The 17,669-nt window shown below is 38.8% G+C and overlaps 1 protein-coding gene across 1 annotated transcript in view; it reads left to right on the top strand.

Moving 5' to 3' along the window:
* Positions 1-749: 749 nt before the first annotated feature.
* LOC106068368 (myogenic factor 6-like) overlaps positions 750-17,669 on the top strand; it is a 49,281-nt gene continuing 32,361 nt past the window's right edge. Inside the window, exon 1 of the mRNA XM_056034191.1 lies at positions 750-2,535. Within this exon, the coding sequence (XP_055890166.1) occupies positions 1,531-2,535 (1,005 nt within the window). The 5' untranslated portion in view covers positions 750-1,530. The remainder of the gene's footprint in view (positions 2,536-17,669) is intronic.

Below are 17,669 nucleotides of genomic sequence, written 5' to 3'. Positions count from 1 at the left end.
GGGATGTTTCGTCCTTAATAAACAATTAAAGCATGAAAACAAGCCAACGAGCGTAGCCGTTGAGTTCTGTTGGTAAATAGTATGTTAAAAGTTGTTTCTTTATCTGAAGTTACGTCTTGCTAGGAATAATCATATATTACGTAATATTACGTATACACTGACAGACAAACTAACTATGTATGCCATTCGTGTTGTATATATGCATTGTTCAAATTGACACATATTAAATCAACATAAACTTGGTAAGCACCTGCCGTTTATTTTAAGTTCAGTTGTATGACAATGCAAAACAAACAACTCCACTAAAAGTGCAAGGCACATATTTGGTCTTTCAAAGCACCTAATTGACATTTCAAGACACAAAATTGGTCTTTTAAGACACATTATTGATCAATCAAAATCGTTAATTGTACTCTTTATGTTAAATCTAGACTCTCCAATCAACCATCTAGGCACAGCAGTCACCCAACTAGATACAAGAGTCTGATCCAGACAACCCATTTTCTTATCTACAATACTTCAATTACTTTCTGATCTTCAACCCAACTGAATCATGATTTATATCCATAATAAATTTAAAAACTTTTCTTTCCAAAATGTTCAATGTTGCAATATATCAAATTGTTTAAAATTATATTCGAATCTATTTTTTTATCTATTTTTTTTTATTTCAGTTACAGAAAACATTCCTGCGTCAGAGAGCCAGGTTTTGAATCTATGTGATCTTAAATAAAAAAAAAGAAAATACACACAAAAAAAAAAAAACGGCGGAATTCAGACTAAAAAAAATACAAAGTCAAGCTTATCTTGCCGGAGGTTTCCGAACATACCCAAGAATAATCTCCCCAGTCATCGCACGGTCCAGACAAGGGAGTGCTCCAGGATACTTCCACTTAGCATCGAAATCACAAAAAGAGTTACACAGACTTGAAACAAATCTACATTCTACAGCCGACACTCTGGATTGATTCTGATAAACCCACCCAAAAAAAAATTGAGATTAAATATTTCACATTTTTTATAATTTATTTCCTTTTTTTTTTTGTGTGTACCATTGGTTTTAACAAAAGTAGTCTAAGGGCGTTATTGCAGATAAATAAGGACATCGATAAGGACATAGATAAGGGAACAAGAGTGGAAGGACCAGAAAGAGGACGAGAGGGAGGACGATGACAAGTTCAGGAGTGCTCATGCTAAACTCATTCCTTAGAATGTGAGGATGTCAATGTGAGTTGTGATACCGCCACCGTCCGATGAAAGATAATCTCCTCTAGACTGATACAAAAACTTAGCATACATTGTAGTCAAGAAACGAAAAGCACAGAGTGCTGGACATTTGATAAAGGGAAGTTATTGGGTGTCTTGTATTATTAATAGTTAAAAGTTGTTTCCCTTGGTGAGAAAAACATTGTCATTGCTGTGATAAAAAATGAAGATTTTAGAAGCTGATATCAAGATGTAAAAAAGTACAGGTTTATTTTGTTTGTTTTTCTTTGCTAGTTTCCAAGACCAAAACAAAAAATATAAAAGATGATGATGATGGATTACCGTAGTTGTAGGTATGAGCATAACACCCCAGCCATGTTTTCTGGCAACAGTTTTGGCGCTGGGGGCTCTGAACATCAGGACCCTCGACAGATAACGGACATTTCTTATACGCATCCTGTTCAAAATGCAGTGGGGCGCCAGGAACTGCTTAGCCCCCACCATCAAAGCTACACACGAAGCCCTTTCTCCAGGCAGTATCCAGGGGAGATCTACAGCTATGGAGGGTGCCCTTCACAGCATTTCTACAGCGACGCTCACGCGCATCCTCATTCTATCTACCCCAGCAACCAAGCGGATTATCAAAGGCGTCTCCGTAGTGGGCCCGCTACGGGATTCGCTGCCTCTAATGGTTTAAATCCGACTCTTGATACTTCAAAACATTTTCTCAGCATAAAAGAAGCTGCTCGTCCTCCGACCTCGCCACCAAAGTCTAAAGATGAAATCGAGAAGGTCAGCAAACGTTGTGATAAAAGTGAAGATGAGTCCTGCATACACAAGCAGAACATCTCCCCCAAATCCGCCCCTGCATTGGACATCCCGCCATGCTCTCCTTCCATCGACAGCGACGCCTGCGACAGTAAGCTCGACGACGTCGGAAACGACAACGGAAACGGGCTGGACTCCTGCGACGACGACGATCCTGAAGATCACATCCCGCACGTCCTCGCGCCCGGGTACCACGGGCCCAACCGAAGGTGCCTCCTCTGGGCATGCAAGGCTTGCAAGAGGAAAACGGTCACCATCGACAGGAGAAAGGCAGCCACGATGAGAGAGCGGAGACGCCTCAAGCGAGTCAACGAGGCGTTCGAGACTCTGAAGCGGAGGACGTGCCCGAACCCCAACCAGCGACTCCCCAAGGTGGAAATACTACGCAACGCCATCGAATACATCGAGAGTCTGGAGGAACTTCTTCACGGAAGTAGAATTAACAGAAGTGAAGAAACAGGAACTGACAATAACTCATCCAGCAGTGGTTCCGAATACATGGTAAGTAACGAAGTATTTGTAGTTTATTTTGTTTTTCTTAACTTATTATGATGCGTTCTTGTAATGTAGGAATTCCCTAATCCCACTTTCAAGTACTCTTCTGAGGTCTAAGACGATTTCTATTAACTGTGGTACAATAAATGTAACTTTATGTAGCTTCTAGACCTTGTTTTATGCAAGAATTTCGCGTGTCCTCCAAATTAAGATTCGTTATGCAATTGGGAAATCGTAAATGAAATAAAGGCATCGTGTAATACAAACTAGAGCAGTGTCTCCGAAACTCTTCCGCTGAACCCCTGTGTTCCGCCAAACCTGACTTGGTGTTCCACGAACTAACGGAATAATTAACTAATAGGCCTACACGTGAATTAACCTCCAAGTAAATGGAAAAAAAATGTTTTTATTAGTTCTTTTTTGGTAATAAAATAAATTATATAACATCACAATGAACTGAGCTAGATTTTGACTCTTACTTTAAGCCAGTATACAATAAAAGAGAAACTATTAAATGATTTCTGGTCAAGTTTTTTAAAGAGTACCACTACCACACTATCTCTATAAACAGGCTATAAATTTTATAACTTTGGTTTCCGGCTAAAAGTAATCTAAGTATTCCGCTAAATACTCCGAATGTGCGAAGTGTTCCGCTAAATATTCCGAATATGCGAAGTGTTCCGCTTAATACTCCGAATGTGCGAAGTGTTCCGCTTAATACTCCGAATGGGCGAAGTGTTCCGCTAAATACTCTGAATGGGCGAAGCGTTCCGCTAAATACTCCGAATGTGCGAAGTGTTCCGCTAAATACTCCGAATGTGCGAAGTGTTCCGCTTAATACTCCGAATGTGCGAAGTGTTCCGCTAAATACTCCGAATGTGCGAAGTGTTCCGTTAAGGGAAAAGTTTTGGAACCACTGAACTAGAGTGTAGAACATACTCACGTCTCAGAATTTCTATTGATTCAACACTCATCACTACGCCATAAACATTTAGAATGAAGACACTACAACTTAAATTGTTTCGCTTTTCAATAGGCAATTTGAAGGACAAACTGAAGCGAATATCTACTTTCTAAGTCAAATGTATGTATATTTTGAAGAATGAAAAATGACCTGTTTTGAAAGAAAAAAAGTATATTAACCGTTTTGATGTCAAACATTCCAACAAATAGTAAATAAAAAAAAATGTTCACATTTCTCGTAATTCATATTCAACGTTCTCTAAGCTAGACATTTGAAACCGCTTTATCGGGAAGTTATTTTTTTTTATATGTAATATTTATCGCAGAGTTTGTTCTCTCAAGAAGTAGTTCTGAAATTTGAGAACTCTGAACCTCTAGGAATAAGTAACAGGGGGGTAGCGGGGGTTGGGGGGTATGGGAGGGGGGAATAGAAAGTGTGTAAGGAGGCGATGAAGGAAGTAGCAGTAAGTAGAAGAGTAGAAGAGAGGGAGTAATAGGGAATAAGAGGAAGTAGCAAAGAGTAGGAGAGAGTAGGACAGAGAAGAGGAGAGAATAGGAGGTAGCAGGAGAGAGCAGGAGAGAGCAGCAGAGAGTAGGAGAGGGTAGGAGAGAGAGCAGCTTGAAGTAAGATGAAGTAGTATCAGAAAGAAACAGTTGGCTTGAAGATATGACATCTGTAACGTTACATTTTAATTTTATTTTATTAGTTTTTCTCTCTCTTTCCTTTTTCCCTCTCGCTTTCCTTTCTCTTTCTCTCTATCTCTTCACTTTTCCCACCATTTATTCCATCACATTCCTATTTGTTTCAAGTTCTGAATTCTCCCACTCAAAAAAAAAAATCTTTCTTCATTTCATTAACATCTTACAAAGCTGAAATTCGAGGCTGTAAATATTCCAGACGTCACTTGCGTGTGTAGAGGGAAGGACGTCTGTATCCACTTACCAGTTAGAGTGACGTCATGACAACTTTATATCTTTTTATATTTATATTTATAGTTACTTTATATATATATATATTACTGGATTTTTGTATTATAAATACTAGCCTACATATCATCTACGCGAGAGACAGATTCGCTCGTAAATTAAGCAGCAGGCTAAGGGAGATAACAATCTGATTAAGATGGCGACCCGGAAGTTTATATAGGAAAGAGGTTACTAGGTAGAAAGAATGAAATTATGAAATATAAAAAGAAGCTGTGTCACGCATACATTTTAGTTTGTGTTACTTATCTGCTAGTTATCTATCTGGCATCGAACATATATCTGGTAACTTCAAGATACCTGGTATCTTATGAATACCTGGCATCTTATAGATACGTCACATTTTACGGATACTTGGCATCTTGGAAGTCCATAACATCTTACAGATACATGTCATCTTACAGATTCGTGACGCCATCTCTAAAAAAATATCAGTAAATTAGACCTTTTTAGTTGCTTTTCTTTATTTGAAGGAATCAGACGCGCACAAGAGCATATAGAGCAACGCACTGAGGAAGGAACTGCGGCACCGCGGCCAATGTGATCCTCTTTGCAGATTCACTTTCTTGCTTACAAGCTCTCGGAAAGCTCAGAGACGTGGTTTACCCCACTGGCCAAAACAATGGCGTGTGTGGAGCGCCCAGAAAGTAAACATAGTTTACCTGGAAACAACCAACCCTACTTTTTTAGTACCCCCACAATGCCCCCCATACCACACATACACTGAAGTCCACTGATCACCTTCATTAAGGTTACTTAACCATACGCAGGATACGGGTCAGTTAATAAGTTAACTCTTTCTTTGCACAACCATTCCACCCTCCCACCCCACCCGCATATAATTCCTCGTCTGGTATTCCTACTGCATGCTCTAATAATGCTTCTTCTTCATCGTTCTCATTATAATGTAGGAGTGTTCAGATGACTAGACCAGTATATGAGATGAACTGTAGGAGCGTTCAGATGACTAGACCAATATATGAGATGAAGTGTAGGAGCGTTCAGATGACTAGACCAATATATCAGATGAACTGTAGAAGCATTCAGATGACTAGACCAATATATGAGATGAACTGTAGGAGCGTTCAGATGACTAGACCAATATATGAGATGAACTGCGCAGTGGTTTCCAAATCAGGGAGTTCTCCAAATAATAATATTAATAATAACGCTTGTCTTCGAGCCCGAAGACTAATGAGGAATGCAGTATTTGCCGTGGCTAATACTGCCCCAGCTGTGACCTACATATTTTGCCTCCGTATCGTTTTCTTTCTGTTGGGGTCTTTTGGGGCCAGAGTCTTGTTCGGGCCTCTTCTTAAAGAATGCAGTTTGCAAGGACATGGTCAGCATTCTCTGGTGACACTTCACATGGGCAGATTTCTCTGGTTCCAATTTTGAGCTTCCGGAACATATGTTGTCGCATTCTGATGCTGTGCCCGGTTCCGGGGCGAGAGATTAGACGTTGATCTTGTCGGGATAGGTTATTATAGACGTCTTCTTTATTTTGATTTGGTTGAGAGCTTGTCCATTTCTCATTTATCTTATTTACTATTAGTTTCTTCATTTCTCCTGGATAGAGTGCAATGTTTAATTGTGTGTTTGTTCTCCCACACTTGGCGAGTGTTTCAGCCTTCTCATTTCTTTCTATTCTGATAATCGATATAGTAAACATTTGTCTAAAAATACAAAATATTTTATTTCTCTTCATCACCCCGAACCCCCCCCCCCCACACACACCAAACACACACCACACACCCACACACACATAGTACAAGGGTGAGCTCTGCTGCCTACTTATTCCCATAAACACGACACTAGAATATTCACACCTGCAACGTAACCCGATAACAAAAGATAGCACGACTTGGGCACAGTTGATCTGATTCCCTGGGCTCATTGAGTAGCTGCATTGGGCTTCTCGGGTGTCACACCGCTTTGCCCTCTCGTGGAAATCATCTAGCAGAAGCTAGCACTTGCCCCTGCTGCATCTCTTGTGTGACTTCCACGAGCCGACTCCATCGCGAGAAAAAAAAAATGTTTTCAAATAAATATAGACATGTGTCTGTGTGTGTGCGTCTGTGCAAGGACGGCCTTACAAATTGCGGGGCCCAAATTACTGGATGCTTGCGAGGCTCCTCTTCTCAATTTCCTATGCTACAACAAATATTACTATTAACTCTTTCTCTCCGTAATTATTTACCACATTCTGATGGAATCAACGTTGGTATCGTCTGTTAGGAGAGAAAGAGTTAATTAGGTCATTGTATCAACAGTTAGTGTACAACACGCATAGGAAGCAACTCAAACGCAATGAATTAAAGTTAAAGTTACGCCAGTCGTTCGATAAAAAAAATATTTTAACCCTTTAAGTTCTAAATCTTAAAATGTGACAAGAGCCATGACTAAATAGTGATATGCTTAATGTAAATTGCGGGGCCTAAGCCAGGCGCGGGGCCCAATTTGTGCCATCGGTCAAATCGGCCTAAAGACGGGCCTCTGTGTGTGTGTGTGATTGAGATTGTATGTGAGTGTAAATGTGAGGGTTTGGTAACGTGTGTGTGTTTTTTAATCGCGTGTTTCAGTTGAGGGCCGTGTGATAGGGCCATAAAGTTTTAGTTTGCGTTTTTTGGACAGCGGTCAGCGGGTCAGCAGGTTTAATGTTTAATTGTCTAGTAGAAAAAAAAATCTTCGTTTCAAATGAAGAGAACAAATAAAAAAATCAATCAAACATTTGGAAGCAACTCTGACTCTTAAAAGAACTGGACAAGTTGACAATAATAATATTTTAATAACAAAGTTGGCAATATTAAAAGAGTAAAAAGTGTACAATTGGCTTCGGCGCTTTTCTCCAGATACACCATTATCAAGTAACATTAAAAAAAGCATTTTTTTCTAACACAACTAAACAAAGAACATTGTTACTCCCGAAAGTCAAAGAGTGGAACATACCCTATCATCCAAAAAATAGACATTCTATTTAAGCGAATGTATAAAAGAGTATCAAAATTATGTTAGGCCTGTACATCCAGACCTCTGAGATGGTTCACAAACTACGAGAATATCCGGTAACTTAGGTGTGCTCAAGATACAGAATGTCTAGACCTCCAGACCCAATTTAATTTTAAAGAAGATTACAGTTTGAAAAATTATAACGGTCAAACCACTGAGTTGCCTGCCAATTATCTAGTAATTCTTTTTTTTTTTTCAAAATATACACAAAATGTCAAAACTCTAGGAAAATTATTAGAGCCGCTTTCGAGATCCGTGTCCATGCAGGTTCCTGTTTATTTGTTTTTTTACCCGATAAAGAGTTGGCAAGGTGAAAGAGGAATTGTAAAGAAGATCCCTTCAATAAACTGTATCTCTTGCTGCCCAGCGCCTCTTGATCACTAAAACAGTCTTAGTCTTATTGATAGTCTTAATCTTAGTCTTGTCGCACGCGTTCAAACCGTGGCTGATAGAGCGATGGCTGTACTGTGTAATAGTCCCAAGTTTGACACCTCGCTCGTCCCTCACCCGAAAGTGAGCACCGAAAATGAAAGTTATTAGCCGTGTGTTAATTAGTTTTTCAATTCACTCGACAATTTCAAACTTTGGTTTATTTACTTTAGGTGCGCATGTCTTGGCCGTTGACAGCTCGTTGCCATGGAAACGTTTTAATTTTAAAGTAAACATAGAACCGAATGAATATTTATGTGTGCGGTGCGGAGCGCTTCCACGCGCTACCTCATCGTCACATGGGGCGCAAGGAGGGCTGGGGAAAAGGCGCAATTTTATTTTACTTTTACTCTTCTACGTTATAACTTTTTTTCTTGAAATTTTATGTCAAAAATTAATGGATGGGCACTTCCTTCACATTTTGTGTGTGTGTGCCGTGTTGTCATGGCTACAGCAGACATTACGGACCAGGACATAGAATCTAGATATTAGTTTGCTCTCATCATGCTAAGAAACTTCAATTTTGGAATACTGCCGAGAATGGGAGAAAACGTGTCAAAACGTAATAAGGGGATTAAATCAATATATATATATATATCCACATCTCTCGCTAAGTAGCATTTATTTCTCCTTATTTCGAAATCAAATAAAATAATTAATCACTAATTAATTAAAGTTAAAAAAAAGTTCCCCTTTTCAGACCTTGTGGTCTATAGGGCAGATGATGTATAGGTCATCTGATTCTGTGGCCAACGGTTATCGAGGGTGTCATGTGGCCAGCACAACGACCAACCGCCTTTACTTTTCCTCAACTTATGTCAGGTACCCATTACAGCTGGGTGGACTCAGAGGCGCCCGAAGATCCCGAAATTAAATCTTCAATAGGATTTGAACCCCGGACCCCGATTTGGAAGTCAAGCGTTTTACCACTCAGCCACCGCGCCTCCAAAAATGTATTAATTAATTAACTGTTTAATTATTTTTCGATTGATTTATAGTCTTGTCAGGTTCAATTAATAATTGTGCAAAATTTTAACTAGATCCGAGAATGGCAATGGAAGACAAAAGACATGTCAAACTTTTTACCAGACAGACAGACAGAGCGAGTTAATATAAGCTGTGTAAAAATTCCTCCAAATGATGGTGAATCACTCGACTGCCAACACGAGAACTCCGTTCGAATACTAGAGTTTACCATTAGATGTTTGTAAAAATCTTTTACATGTTTCGGATGTTCCTTCAGAGTTGAAGATAATTTACTTCCTAGTCCAAACCTCCCGCAGGACGACGGCGGATGGCAGTGGGAAGGATATGAACCCAAGGCCATTGAGAAGTCCGAACGATAGTCCAGAGCGCATACCGCAACGACCAGGGAGCAATCTGACGTACTTCATGCAAGTGGTATCGTTACTTCTGAGAGATCTGATGAAATGGTTGACGTGATGGATTTAGCAAACATCAGCATAGAGAATTAACCGTGGCGTCCTTTCTTAGACAGGTACTTCCGCCCAGGTACTTCCGCTCAGTTTGGCAGATTGGACTGTTAACTCTATCCACACAGATTGGACTGTTAACTCTATCCACACAGATTGGACTGTTAACTCTATCCACACAGATTGGACTGTTAACTCTATCCACACAGATTGGACTGTTAACTCTATCCACAAAGATTGGACTTTTAACTCTATCCACACAGATTGGACTGTTAACTCTATCCACACAGATTGGTCTTGAACGATGTTCTCAGCCTCCTATCAATTGGTGCCCACGACTTAACTCTTTTTCTCCTAATTGACAATACCATCGATGATTTGAACTCGGTAAATTAAATTCATGATTGATTTTATGAACTTTAAGTTGTCTTATATAAAAGAGCATGGATTCCCCTTTAACTCTTTACCAAATTAAACATTTTCTGATAACAAATGAAAACGTTATTGAAGCTTAATCCAAAAAGAGGAGTGAAATATTAATGAGCGAAATGAAGAATTACGGAGAGAAAGAGTTTAAGCTCAGCCATGAAGTTACGAGGCCTTGTTCTGCGAGGACGTTCCTTCTTCCTCGTTTTAGACTCCAATGCTATAACTGTAACGTGCCTCGTTTTGATTGTTACAAATTATGCAAAACACGTTCACCTTTCTATGTCCTTTGAATGAGCAGGAGATCAGAGTTTTGGTTTTAATGACAGGAGTAGTGAAACTTCAAAATACTGTCTAGCTCCTCAGGGCTGGCAAAGATCTTTTTTTTTTTCAGGAAACAGTTCCATTCAAAACAAGGGGCAGAGAAGGTGATGTGAAGACAATATAAAAGAATGCACAGGCCTGTCATTGAAAGAGATTCTATTCAAGGCAAAAGACAGAGCGGAATGGAGAAAGACGGTCAACAGCTCATGTGTGGTGCCCCAACAGTCAACAGACTAAGGAATAAGTGAACTTGAAGCTGAATAGATGCACACAATTTCTAGAAGATGCTGATTTCAAAGTAGACACCGTCCAAGGATAAAGATTGAAATTTTGGTGATTAGAGACCATGACATTTACTGTCTACGATAGGATGTGGGAGTTAGCGCAATGCGATTTAGAATGGGGGGTACTGCGTGCGATACGGTGAGCGACAACAACTCAACTCGTCTCAGACTAATCAGGGCGAAGTCAAAGTTTAAACGTTACTTAACGTCCCGCCAGTTCACCCCCAGGGGCATCACCCAGACAACATCATCATCTTTGTTAGGGGCGTCATTACTGCCTTCATTACCCTAGTCATCGCATCTGAGAGTGTACTGGTTTAGGTTTACCCTGCTCGCCGCCGACATTCCCTTCACACCCTCGTGATTTAGTAACACGCCCCACCCCCCCGGGGCCCCCCCAACCCACCACCCTTCAAACCGAAAACATTTTTTTCTTTCTTCGCCTCCACAAACATAGTACCCCCTCTCTTCCCTCTCCTAAAGAGTTTTGTTCCGGGTCGTTTCCTCTACCGGAAGAGATCTTCAGCTCATTAAAAAGAAAGTTTAAAGAGAGGGGGAATTGAAATAGAGGGGGGGGAGATGGACATGGAAATAAGGAGATGATGGGGGGCGCCGCCTGAAGATAGAAGCGTGAGCGACGCCCCATCCCCCTTTATTTTCCTAGAAAGTTGTTTTTTTTTTGTTTTTTTTTGCAAATAGATGGAATTGTGTGTTCGTTGAAAATATTGGTTTCTTTCCCGGGACATAGGCATCTAGAGAACGGAACACTTCAAAAGTTTATCTGATAGCGTGAGAAAGTATGAATGGCACTTTGAAAGCAGAAAACTTTAAAATAACGAAAATAATAAGAGAAAAGGGGAGGGCTGGTATGTAAGAGAGAGGGGGAAGGAGCAGAGAGAAAGAGAGACTGGGGGGGGGGAAGGAGCAGAGAGACAAAAAGAGACACACGAGACAGACGGAGAGAAAGACAAAGGGAAAAAGACAGAGAGACAGAGACAGGAATAAAGAGAATTGCACATTGAGAAAGAGAGATTGAAAGAGAGAGAGAGAGAGAGAGAGAGAAACTTGCATAGCTTCAAAGACAAGTGAATCCTATTGACATTGTAAAGTTTGACCCCTATTTTACGATTCCCCACAATTAAAAAATCCCTTAATCTTAATGTAGATGTCCGATATGCAATGCCAAAGCTTTATGTTTATTGACGAAAAAAGAAAAATGTAATTTTTTTTACCCAATATATATGAATGCTCATCATCAGGGACGTTGCCCTTGGGGGCTTGATATCTAAGGGAGGTCCTGCATTTTGCGTAATATTTAATATTTAATGTAAAAAAACACTAATTTGGAAGGCCCCCCCCTCAAGTGGGTGCCCGGGGGGATTTTCAAATTCTAACCCGCCCCTCCCCCACCCTATCTACGCCACTGTTTATCATTTATTTACAAAGTACATACCTCGTGACAATTTAAACGCCAAACGTCAATGTAACTAATACTTGTCGATAAATCGTACAAAAAGGCTCCAATGAGTTTTGATGCTGAAATCCAGACCCAAACACTAGCATAGTTTGAGCACCATCTTTGCAGACACCACTTACTTTATGCAGGTTGGATCAGAATAATGATTACATTAATGAATCAGCTTTCTCTTATGCATCCTATGTTGTCAGACCGTAGAGAGGTTTGCAAAAGAGAAGCGAATCTTTAAAATCGTCATCATAAATATATCTAACAATGTCTTTAAAATACTGGGTATCCTTGCCGACAAAGTTAAGGTGTTCACTATCTTATTACGTTACTGACCGTTCGGTTCCATAGATATGGCTATTTAGTACTTCGTTGCAGCTGATGAATCAGCATATTTGTATTCACCCTTAAACTACTGAAGTACAAATACTCCTTCTCCCCTAGTGCTATTAGAGCATGGAATGGGTTGCCTGGGCTAGCCAGGAAAACCAGTGACTTGGCAGAATTTAAGTCATTGGTTAATATGCATGACCAAATGCATGACGCGTAGGACGTAATCATTTTCTTTTTTTGAAGTAACGTCTGTATTATATAAGATAAGATAAGAAGTACAATCGAATTTAAAAAAGAAACGTTACATAATCTCATTTCTTGTAATTATCTTTTGTGATTCATTTTCACATGTTGTTCCGTAATGAAAATTGTACTTTTAATAAAACCATGGCGTATTATCATTTGAAAAGAAAGTTCTTTGCAATTACACCAAGAGGTGCATACATCTTTACCCTAGAATTAATATCTACGACTCCACAATGGCGACATGTTCCGTCATTCATTAATTTGCATCGATTTAAAGTGTTCAATATTTATGCTGCAACAATTAAAATCGTTGAAATCTTTCTGATTCTGATATCTGTTATAGTGTTCATTGTTTTAGAACAATACAAAATCATAACTTCTAATGGAAAACGTTTGTACAATATCAAGTTTTGCAAGTTGTAATTGACCAAAATTCAATATTTCCAAAGACGACACCTGGCATATCGTCATTTGATCGCGACCAACAGGTTGAGAACTCCTGGGCAAGATGATTAATGTTTCCATTTAATTTCGCCGGGGGGGGGGGGCATTATGCCAATTATTTTTTGTTAGTCCGGCCTCGTACCTATATTTTCGGTAGACAGGTATCAGCGATCAAATTTAGTTTAAATTACCATAATAAATTACTAAAACAAATTGTATTCTATTAGGAAACAAAAGAGTTAAAAAAAAAGGTGTGATTTTTGTATGTATTATTCAGTTCCAGTGGTCAGCGTAGGACCTTCATATCGTCAGTATCGTCCTAGTGACAGTTCCCGTTCTGTATTAAATGCTATTCACGGGACCGGACTTAGACTAGTTAAGTCCCTAAGCTGTTTCATATATGATACCCCTTCTTATCAACATAGGGCACTTTTTTTTTTTTTTGTTAATTTTTTTTTTTTTTTATCTTTCTTCCAAAGTATGAAAATATCCCTGAGACCATTTCGCATGCAAGTAGGGGCCCTAAGTTATAGTTTTTGTTACCTATAGATAAAGCTATCACTGGTTATTTACACATTTTTATCCTAATGGACTTAGTCATTTCGAATGATGACTTTGTATGTGTCCATGTTGATGTCCATGTTGATGCCGGACTGTCTATGTTGATGTCCATGTTGATGCCGGACTGTCCATGTTGATGTCCATGTTGATGCCGGACTGTCAATGTTGATGTCCATGTTGATGTCCCTGTTGATGCCGGACTGTCCATGTTGATGTCCATGTTGATGTCCATGTTGATGCCGGACTGTCCATGTTGATGTCCATGTTGATGTCCATGTTGATGTCCATGTTGATGTCCATGTTGATGTCCATGTTGATGTCCATGTTGATGTCCATGTTGATGCCGGACTGTCCATGTTGATGTCCATGTTGATGTCCATGTTGATGTCCATGTTGATGCCGGACTGTCCATGTTGATGTCCATGTTGATGCCGGACTGTCCATGTTGATGTTCATGTTGATGCCCATGTTGATGTCCATGTTGATGTCCATGTTGATGCCGGACTGTCCATGTTGATGTCCATGTTGATGTCCATGTTAATGCCGGACTGTCCATGTTGATGTCCATGTTGATGCCGGACTGAAAGTCTTGCATGAAAAGATGTTCGGACATCTACGTGCATCTTTTGATATTTCGTGACTTAAGTCATCCGTAAACACGAGAGGAACAAAGCATCAGTAACTTTATCTAGATGCATTCCAGGTTTTAGGCTCAATAACTAGTGATGGGCAAAAGTTAATTAAAAAGTTAGAAACTTTTAGTTTAACTAAAAAAAAATAGTGAAGGCCATTGTTGAACTAAAAAACAAAAGTTTATTTGAAATTGTAGTTTATTTTTTTTTTAGTTACTAACTAAAAAGTTTAATTAAAATGTGTACAACTTTTCAATATGTGGTCAGGGTTGAAACGCACATCCCTGTTTTCTGGTCATGTGACATCAATAACTTTGATTATCAAAAAAAAAATGAAGCAGTTAACAAATATTTAGTCAGTCTGCATTTGAAGAGGGTAAAGTAAGATGCTGGTAGAAGTCATGAATTAAATATTTGCAATTAAAAGCAGCAGTATAATAAAATGTTGTTAAACATTTTTTGCTAAAAGCTTCCATGCAATATTATGAATAGGATTGTTCCGAATTTTTTTATGAGCCACGTGGTGGTGTTTAATTTCTATTTATAGAGGGAATCTTATTAGCGAGTTAGGTCAATATTATATTTAATGGTTTTGATCAATTCATTGCGGCAAACAATAATTTTTTAACTGCAGGAACATCAACTGCACCCTTTTTATAGTCTTAAGACTTATTATTGAAATCTAAGAATCGACAGTTAGGCCTATATAGATCTTAAAGCATTAATTAGGATAACCAACTCTAGAAAAAGAAATCTTAATCCACACCCTCTCTTGACCATAAAGTAAATAGACTGTGTCCAACTGATTTTAACAACCTGGTCATCTAGACATACACATGTAAGCCTAGTGTAGGCCTAGTGTACTGTGCGTGTGTAGTCGATGATACTTCAAGACTACCCTGCATTTTTTTCATTACGCGTTATGCAATAGTGTTTTTGCTTAATGTGGAGTGGTCAGACGAGGCATGGCTAGTCAAGCATGTTCTTTACACTAAAATAGATACACACCCTCCCAGCCCAGAAAGTAAATAGACGGTGTGTCCGACTGATTTTAACAACCTGGTCAGATAGACGTACACGTGTAGGCCTATATAGTGTACTGATTGTCCAGTCCATAATGACAAGACCACCCTGTTTTTTTTCCCTTGCGCGTTTAACGGTTATGCAATAGTGTTAGTTTTTATTTTTAGTGGTCAGACAAAAAAAAATAGCACATCGGCATGGCTAGTCCAGCATGTATTTTACACTATAAAATAGTTATGCAGGTAAAATGTTTCTTAAAACTCCAACAATTTTATTTCTATTTTATTGGCTACTAGATCTAATTTTTAAACTCTAATTGTATGTTATTTAATGAGATTTTAAACTTTACCGGTATAAGTAATTAAAATTTTCCGTTAATAATATCATAAATATAATTTTAAAAATAGAGTAGGCCTACCATTCTTGTCTAAAGGTTTTAATTGTAGGCAAAAATACAAGCACACATATTTATTTAGACATTTTTTTTTATTTTATTGTGCATTGACATATATGTAAGAAACATATGTATATTCCTTATTACTGATTTTATTATGGATAAATATTTCTAGTTCAACCCCGCCCCCCCCCCCCCAAAAAAAAAAGTTTTGAAAAGTTTGTCATAGTTCAATTAATTGTTTTTAGTTTAGTTTAACTATATTTTGAAATTCATGATAAACTTTTAGTTTAACTACTTTATTTTAGTTGAAAACTAGTTTTAGTTTAACTTTTAAAATTTAGTTTAGTTACCATCACTATCAATAACTGAATAAGACTTACCAGTGGTGTAGCGGGGGGGGGGGAAGGAAGGGGGTCAAAATTTGAAAATCACCCCACTCCAGGGGGGCCGCCGAATGAGTGTCCGAAAGTCAAAATGCAGGGGCCTCTGAAGAGGCCGAGCCCCTCTCCCCTCGGGCCGCCGAATCCTAAGCTACGCCACTGAGACTTACCGATTGTCGAAAGCAGCTGTCTTTCTCAGTGCTGACTTTGCCTTCACAGGATGTGTAATCCACTTTTTGAAATGAAAATTTAGTCAATCTACATTTTCAGATGAAATTGTAATCTACTGAAATAATTCACTGAAATCAATCACCCACAGCATTCACTTAAGAAAATTCAATCGCTGATATAAATGTCCAGTCTTTTATCCTTTATAAAATTTCCTTTAAAAAAATTACACAGATCAATGCTTTTTTTTTCTCTCTATGTCAACACATCACGCGTCCATCTCAGCTCGAGATTTCACACACATCAACACATACACACAGAAACAAAAGAAATCAGGTCATCATTTTGACCAGCACGTATGTGGTCAGTAAAGAAAAAAGGGGAAAGTTATACATTCTTAAAGTTAATTGGTGGAAACAGCAGGCTTACAATTACAGGGCCGGAGTTAGATTTAATAATGTCCTAAACTTTTAGACATGTTGGTCCTTTATAACTCAATATATATCAGTATTGCATATGTTTTGCCGGTTATCTAGTGGGTTTAACCAATATACAATTACACGATATAAAGATAGAAGGAAATATTATTCTTAACAAACTCAGAAACCCAAACTTAAATAAGAGAAACTAACATGCATTTAAAATATGTTATAAGTTTATAAGGAATAATAAGACTCGTCTTCGAGTCAGAAGATCAATGAGGAATGCAGTGTTTCCCATGGCTACGCAGCCCCAGCTGTGACCTACATATTTTGCGACACCTTACGCAGGCATAACCATTGTCCGCCGGTGGTCGATTTAGATTTTCTTTTCGCCGTTTACGTCTGGCCTCGGCAGCGGATTTTCTTCCTTTTTATCGACTCTATTGCGGCTAGTCATTTGTGGGCTAGTTATATTAAGTACTGCATTGCCTCCAGCTTGCGGTAAGTACTTTTATAGTGATCCTTAAAAGACTTTATATAATCCATAGCTTTCTTGTCTTGGCCAGAGAAACTCACAGATGTCTTCATCCAATGAGATGCTGCGTAGTTTGTCACATGACACGGGAGGGGACGTAATTTTTTTCAAAACTTGTATATATGAACATTTCTCTCTCAGAATTATTTTTGGAGTAGGGGAGGGTCAGAGGCGTAGCTATTACGCAGCCACAACCAAATGATGCAAATTCCCACTGGGAAGAACTAAGCTGTAGTTTGTATAACTTGAATGTTTCAGTTTCAAACGATATCTTTGAATTTTTTCCATCACAAACTTAGTTTTCTCAAAAATTATTGTTTTTTAATTCAATAAGTCCTGTTGCTCACCGGAAGTTGTAAAAAACAACAACATATATATATGAAGTAATCAACCCTGTGTTCTCTCGCTTCCCACTTGAACTACAAACGCCTGAGCCAGTCCTACTTCTGTAACTCTCTTTCTTCCGGGTGTTTATTTATTGTCTTCATTTCCAAAGTTGTTTGAGAACATTTATTTCCACCATGTTAATTATACATCTCAATGAGCTGAACAAAGATGAAAGGCTCACTGTGTTGAAGTTCTACTTGTTAAACCCATCCCATCTAGTTACATGAGTTTGGCTCTTACAGAAAGGCCAACGTAATGCTCACTCAGGCGTGTTTAAAGTCTGGAAAGTCAAAGA

This window comes from Biomphalaria glabrata, chromosome 6 (genome assembly GCF_947242115.1).
Source record: "Biomphalaria glabrata chromosome 6, xgBioGlab47.1, whole genome shotgun sequence".
Lineage (NCBI taxonomy): Eukaryota > Metazoa > Mollusca > Gastropoda > Planorbidae > Biomphalaria > Biomphalaria glabrata.
The sequence above is the reverse complement of the archived record's forward strand: the minus strand, read 5'-3'. Positions and strand labels throughout refer to the sequence as shown.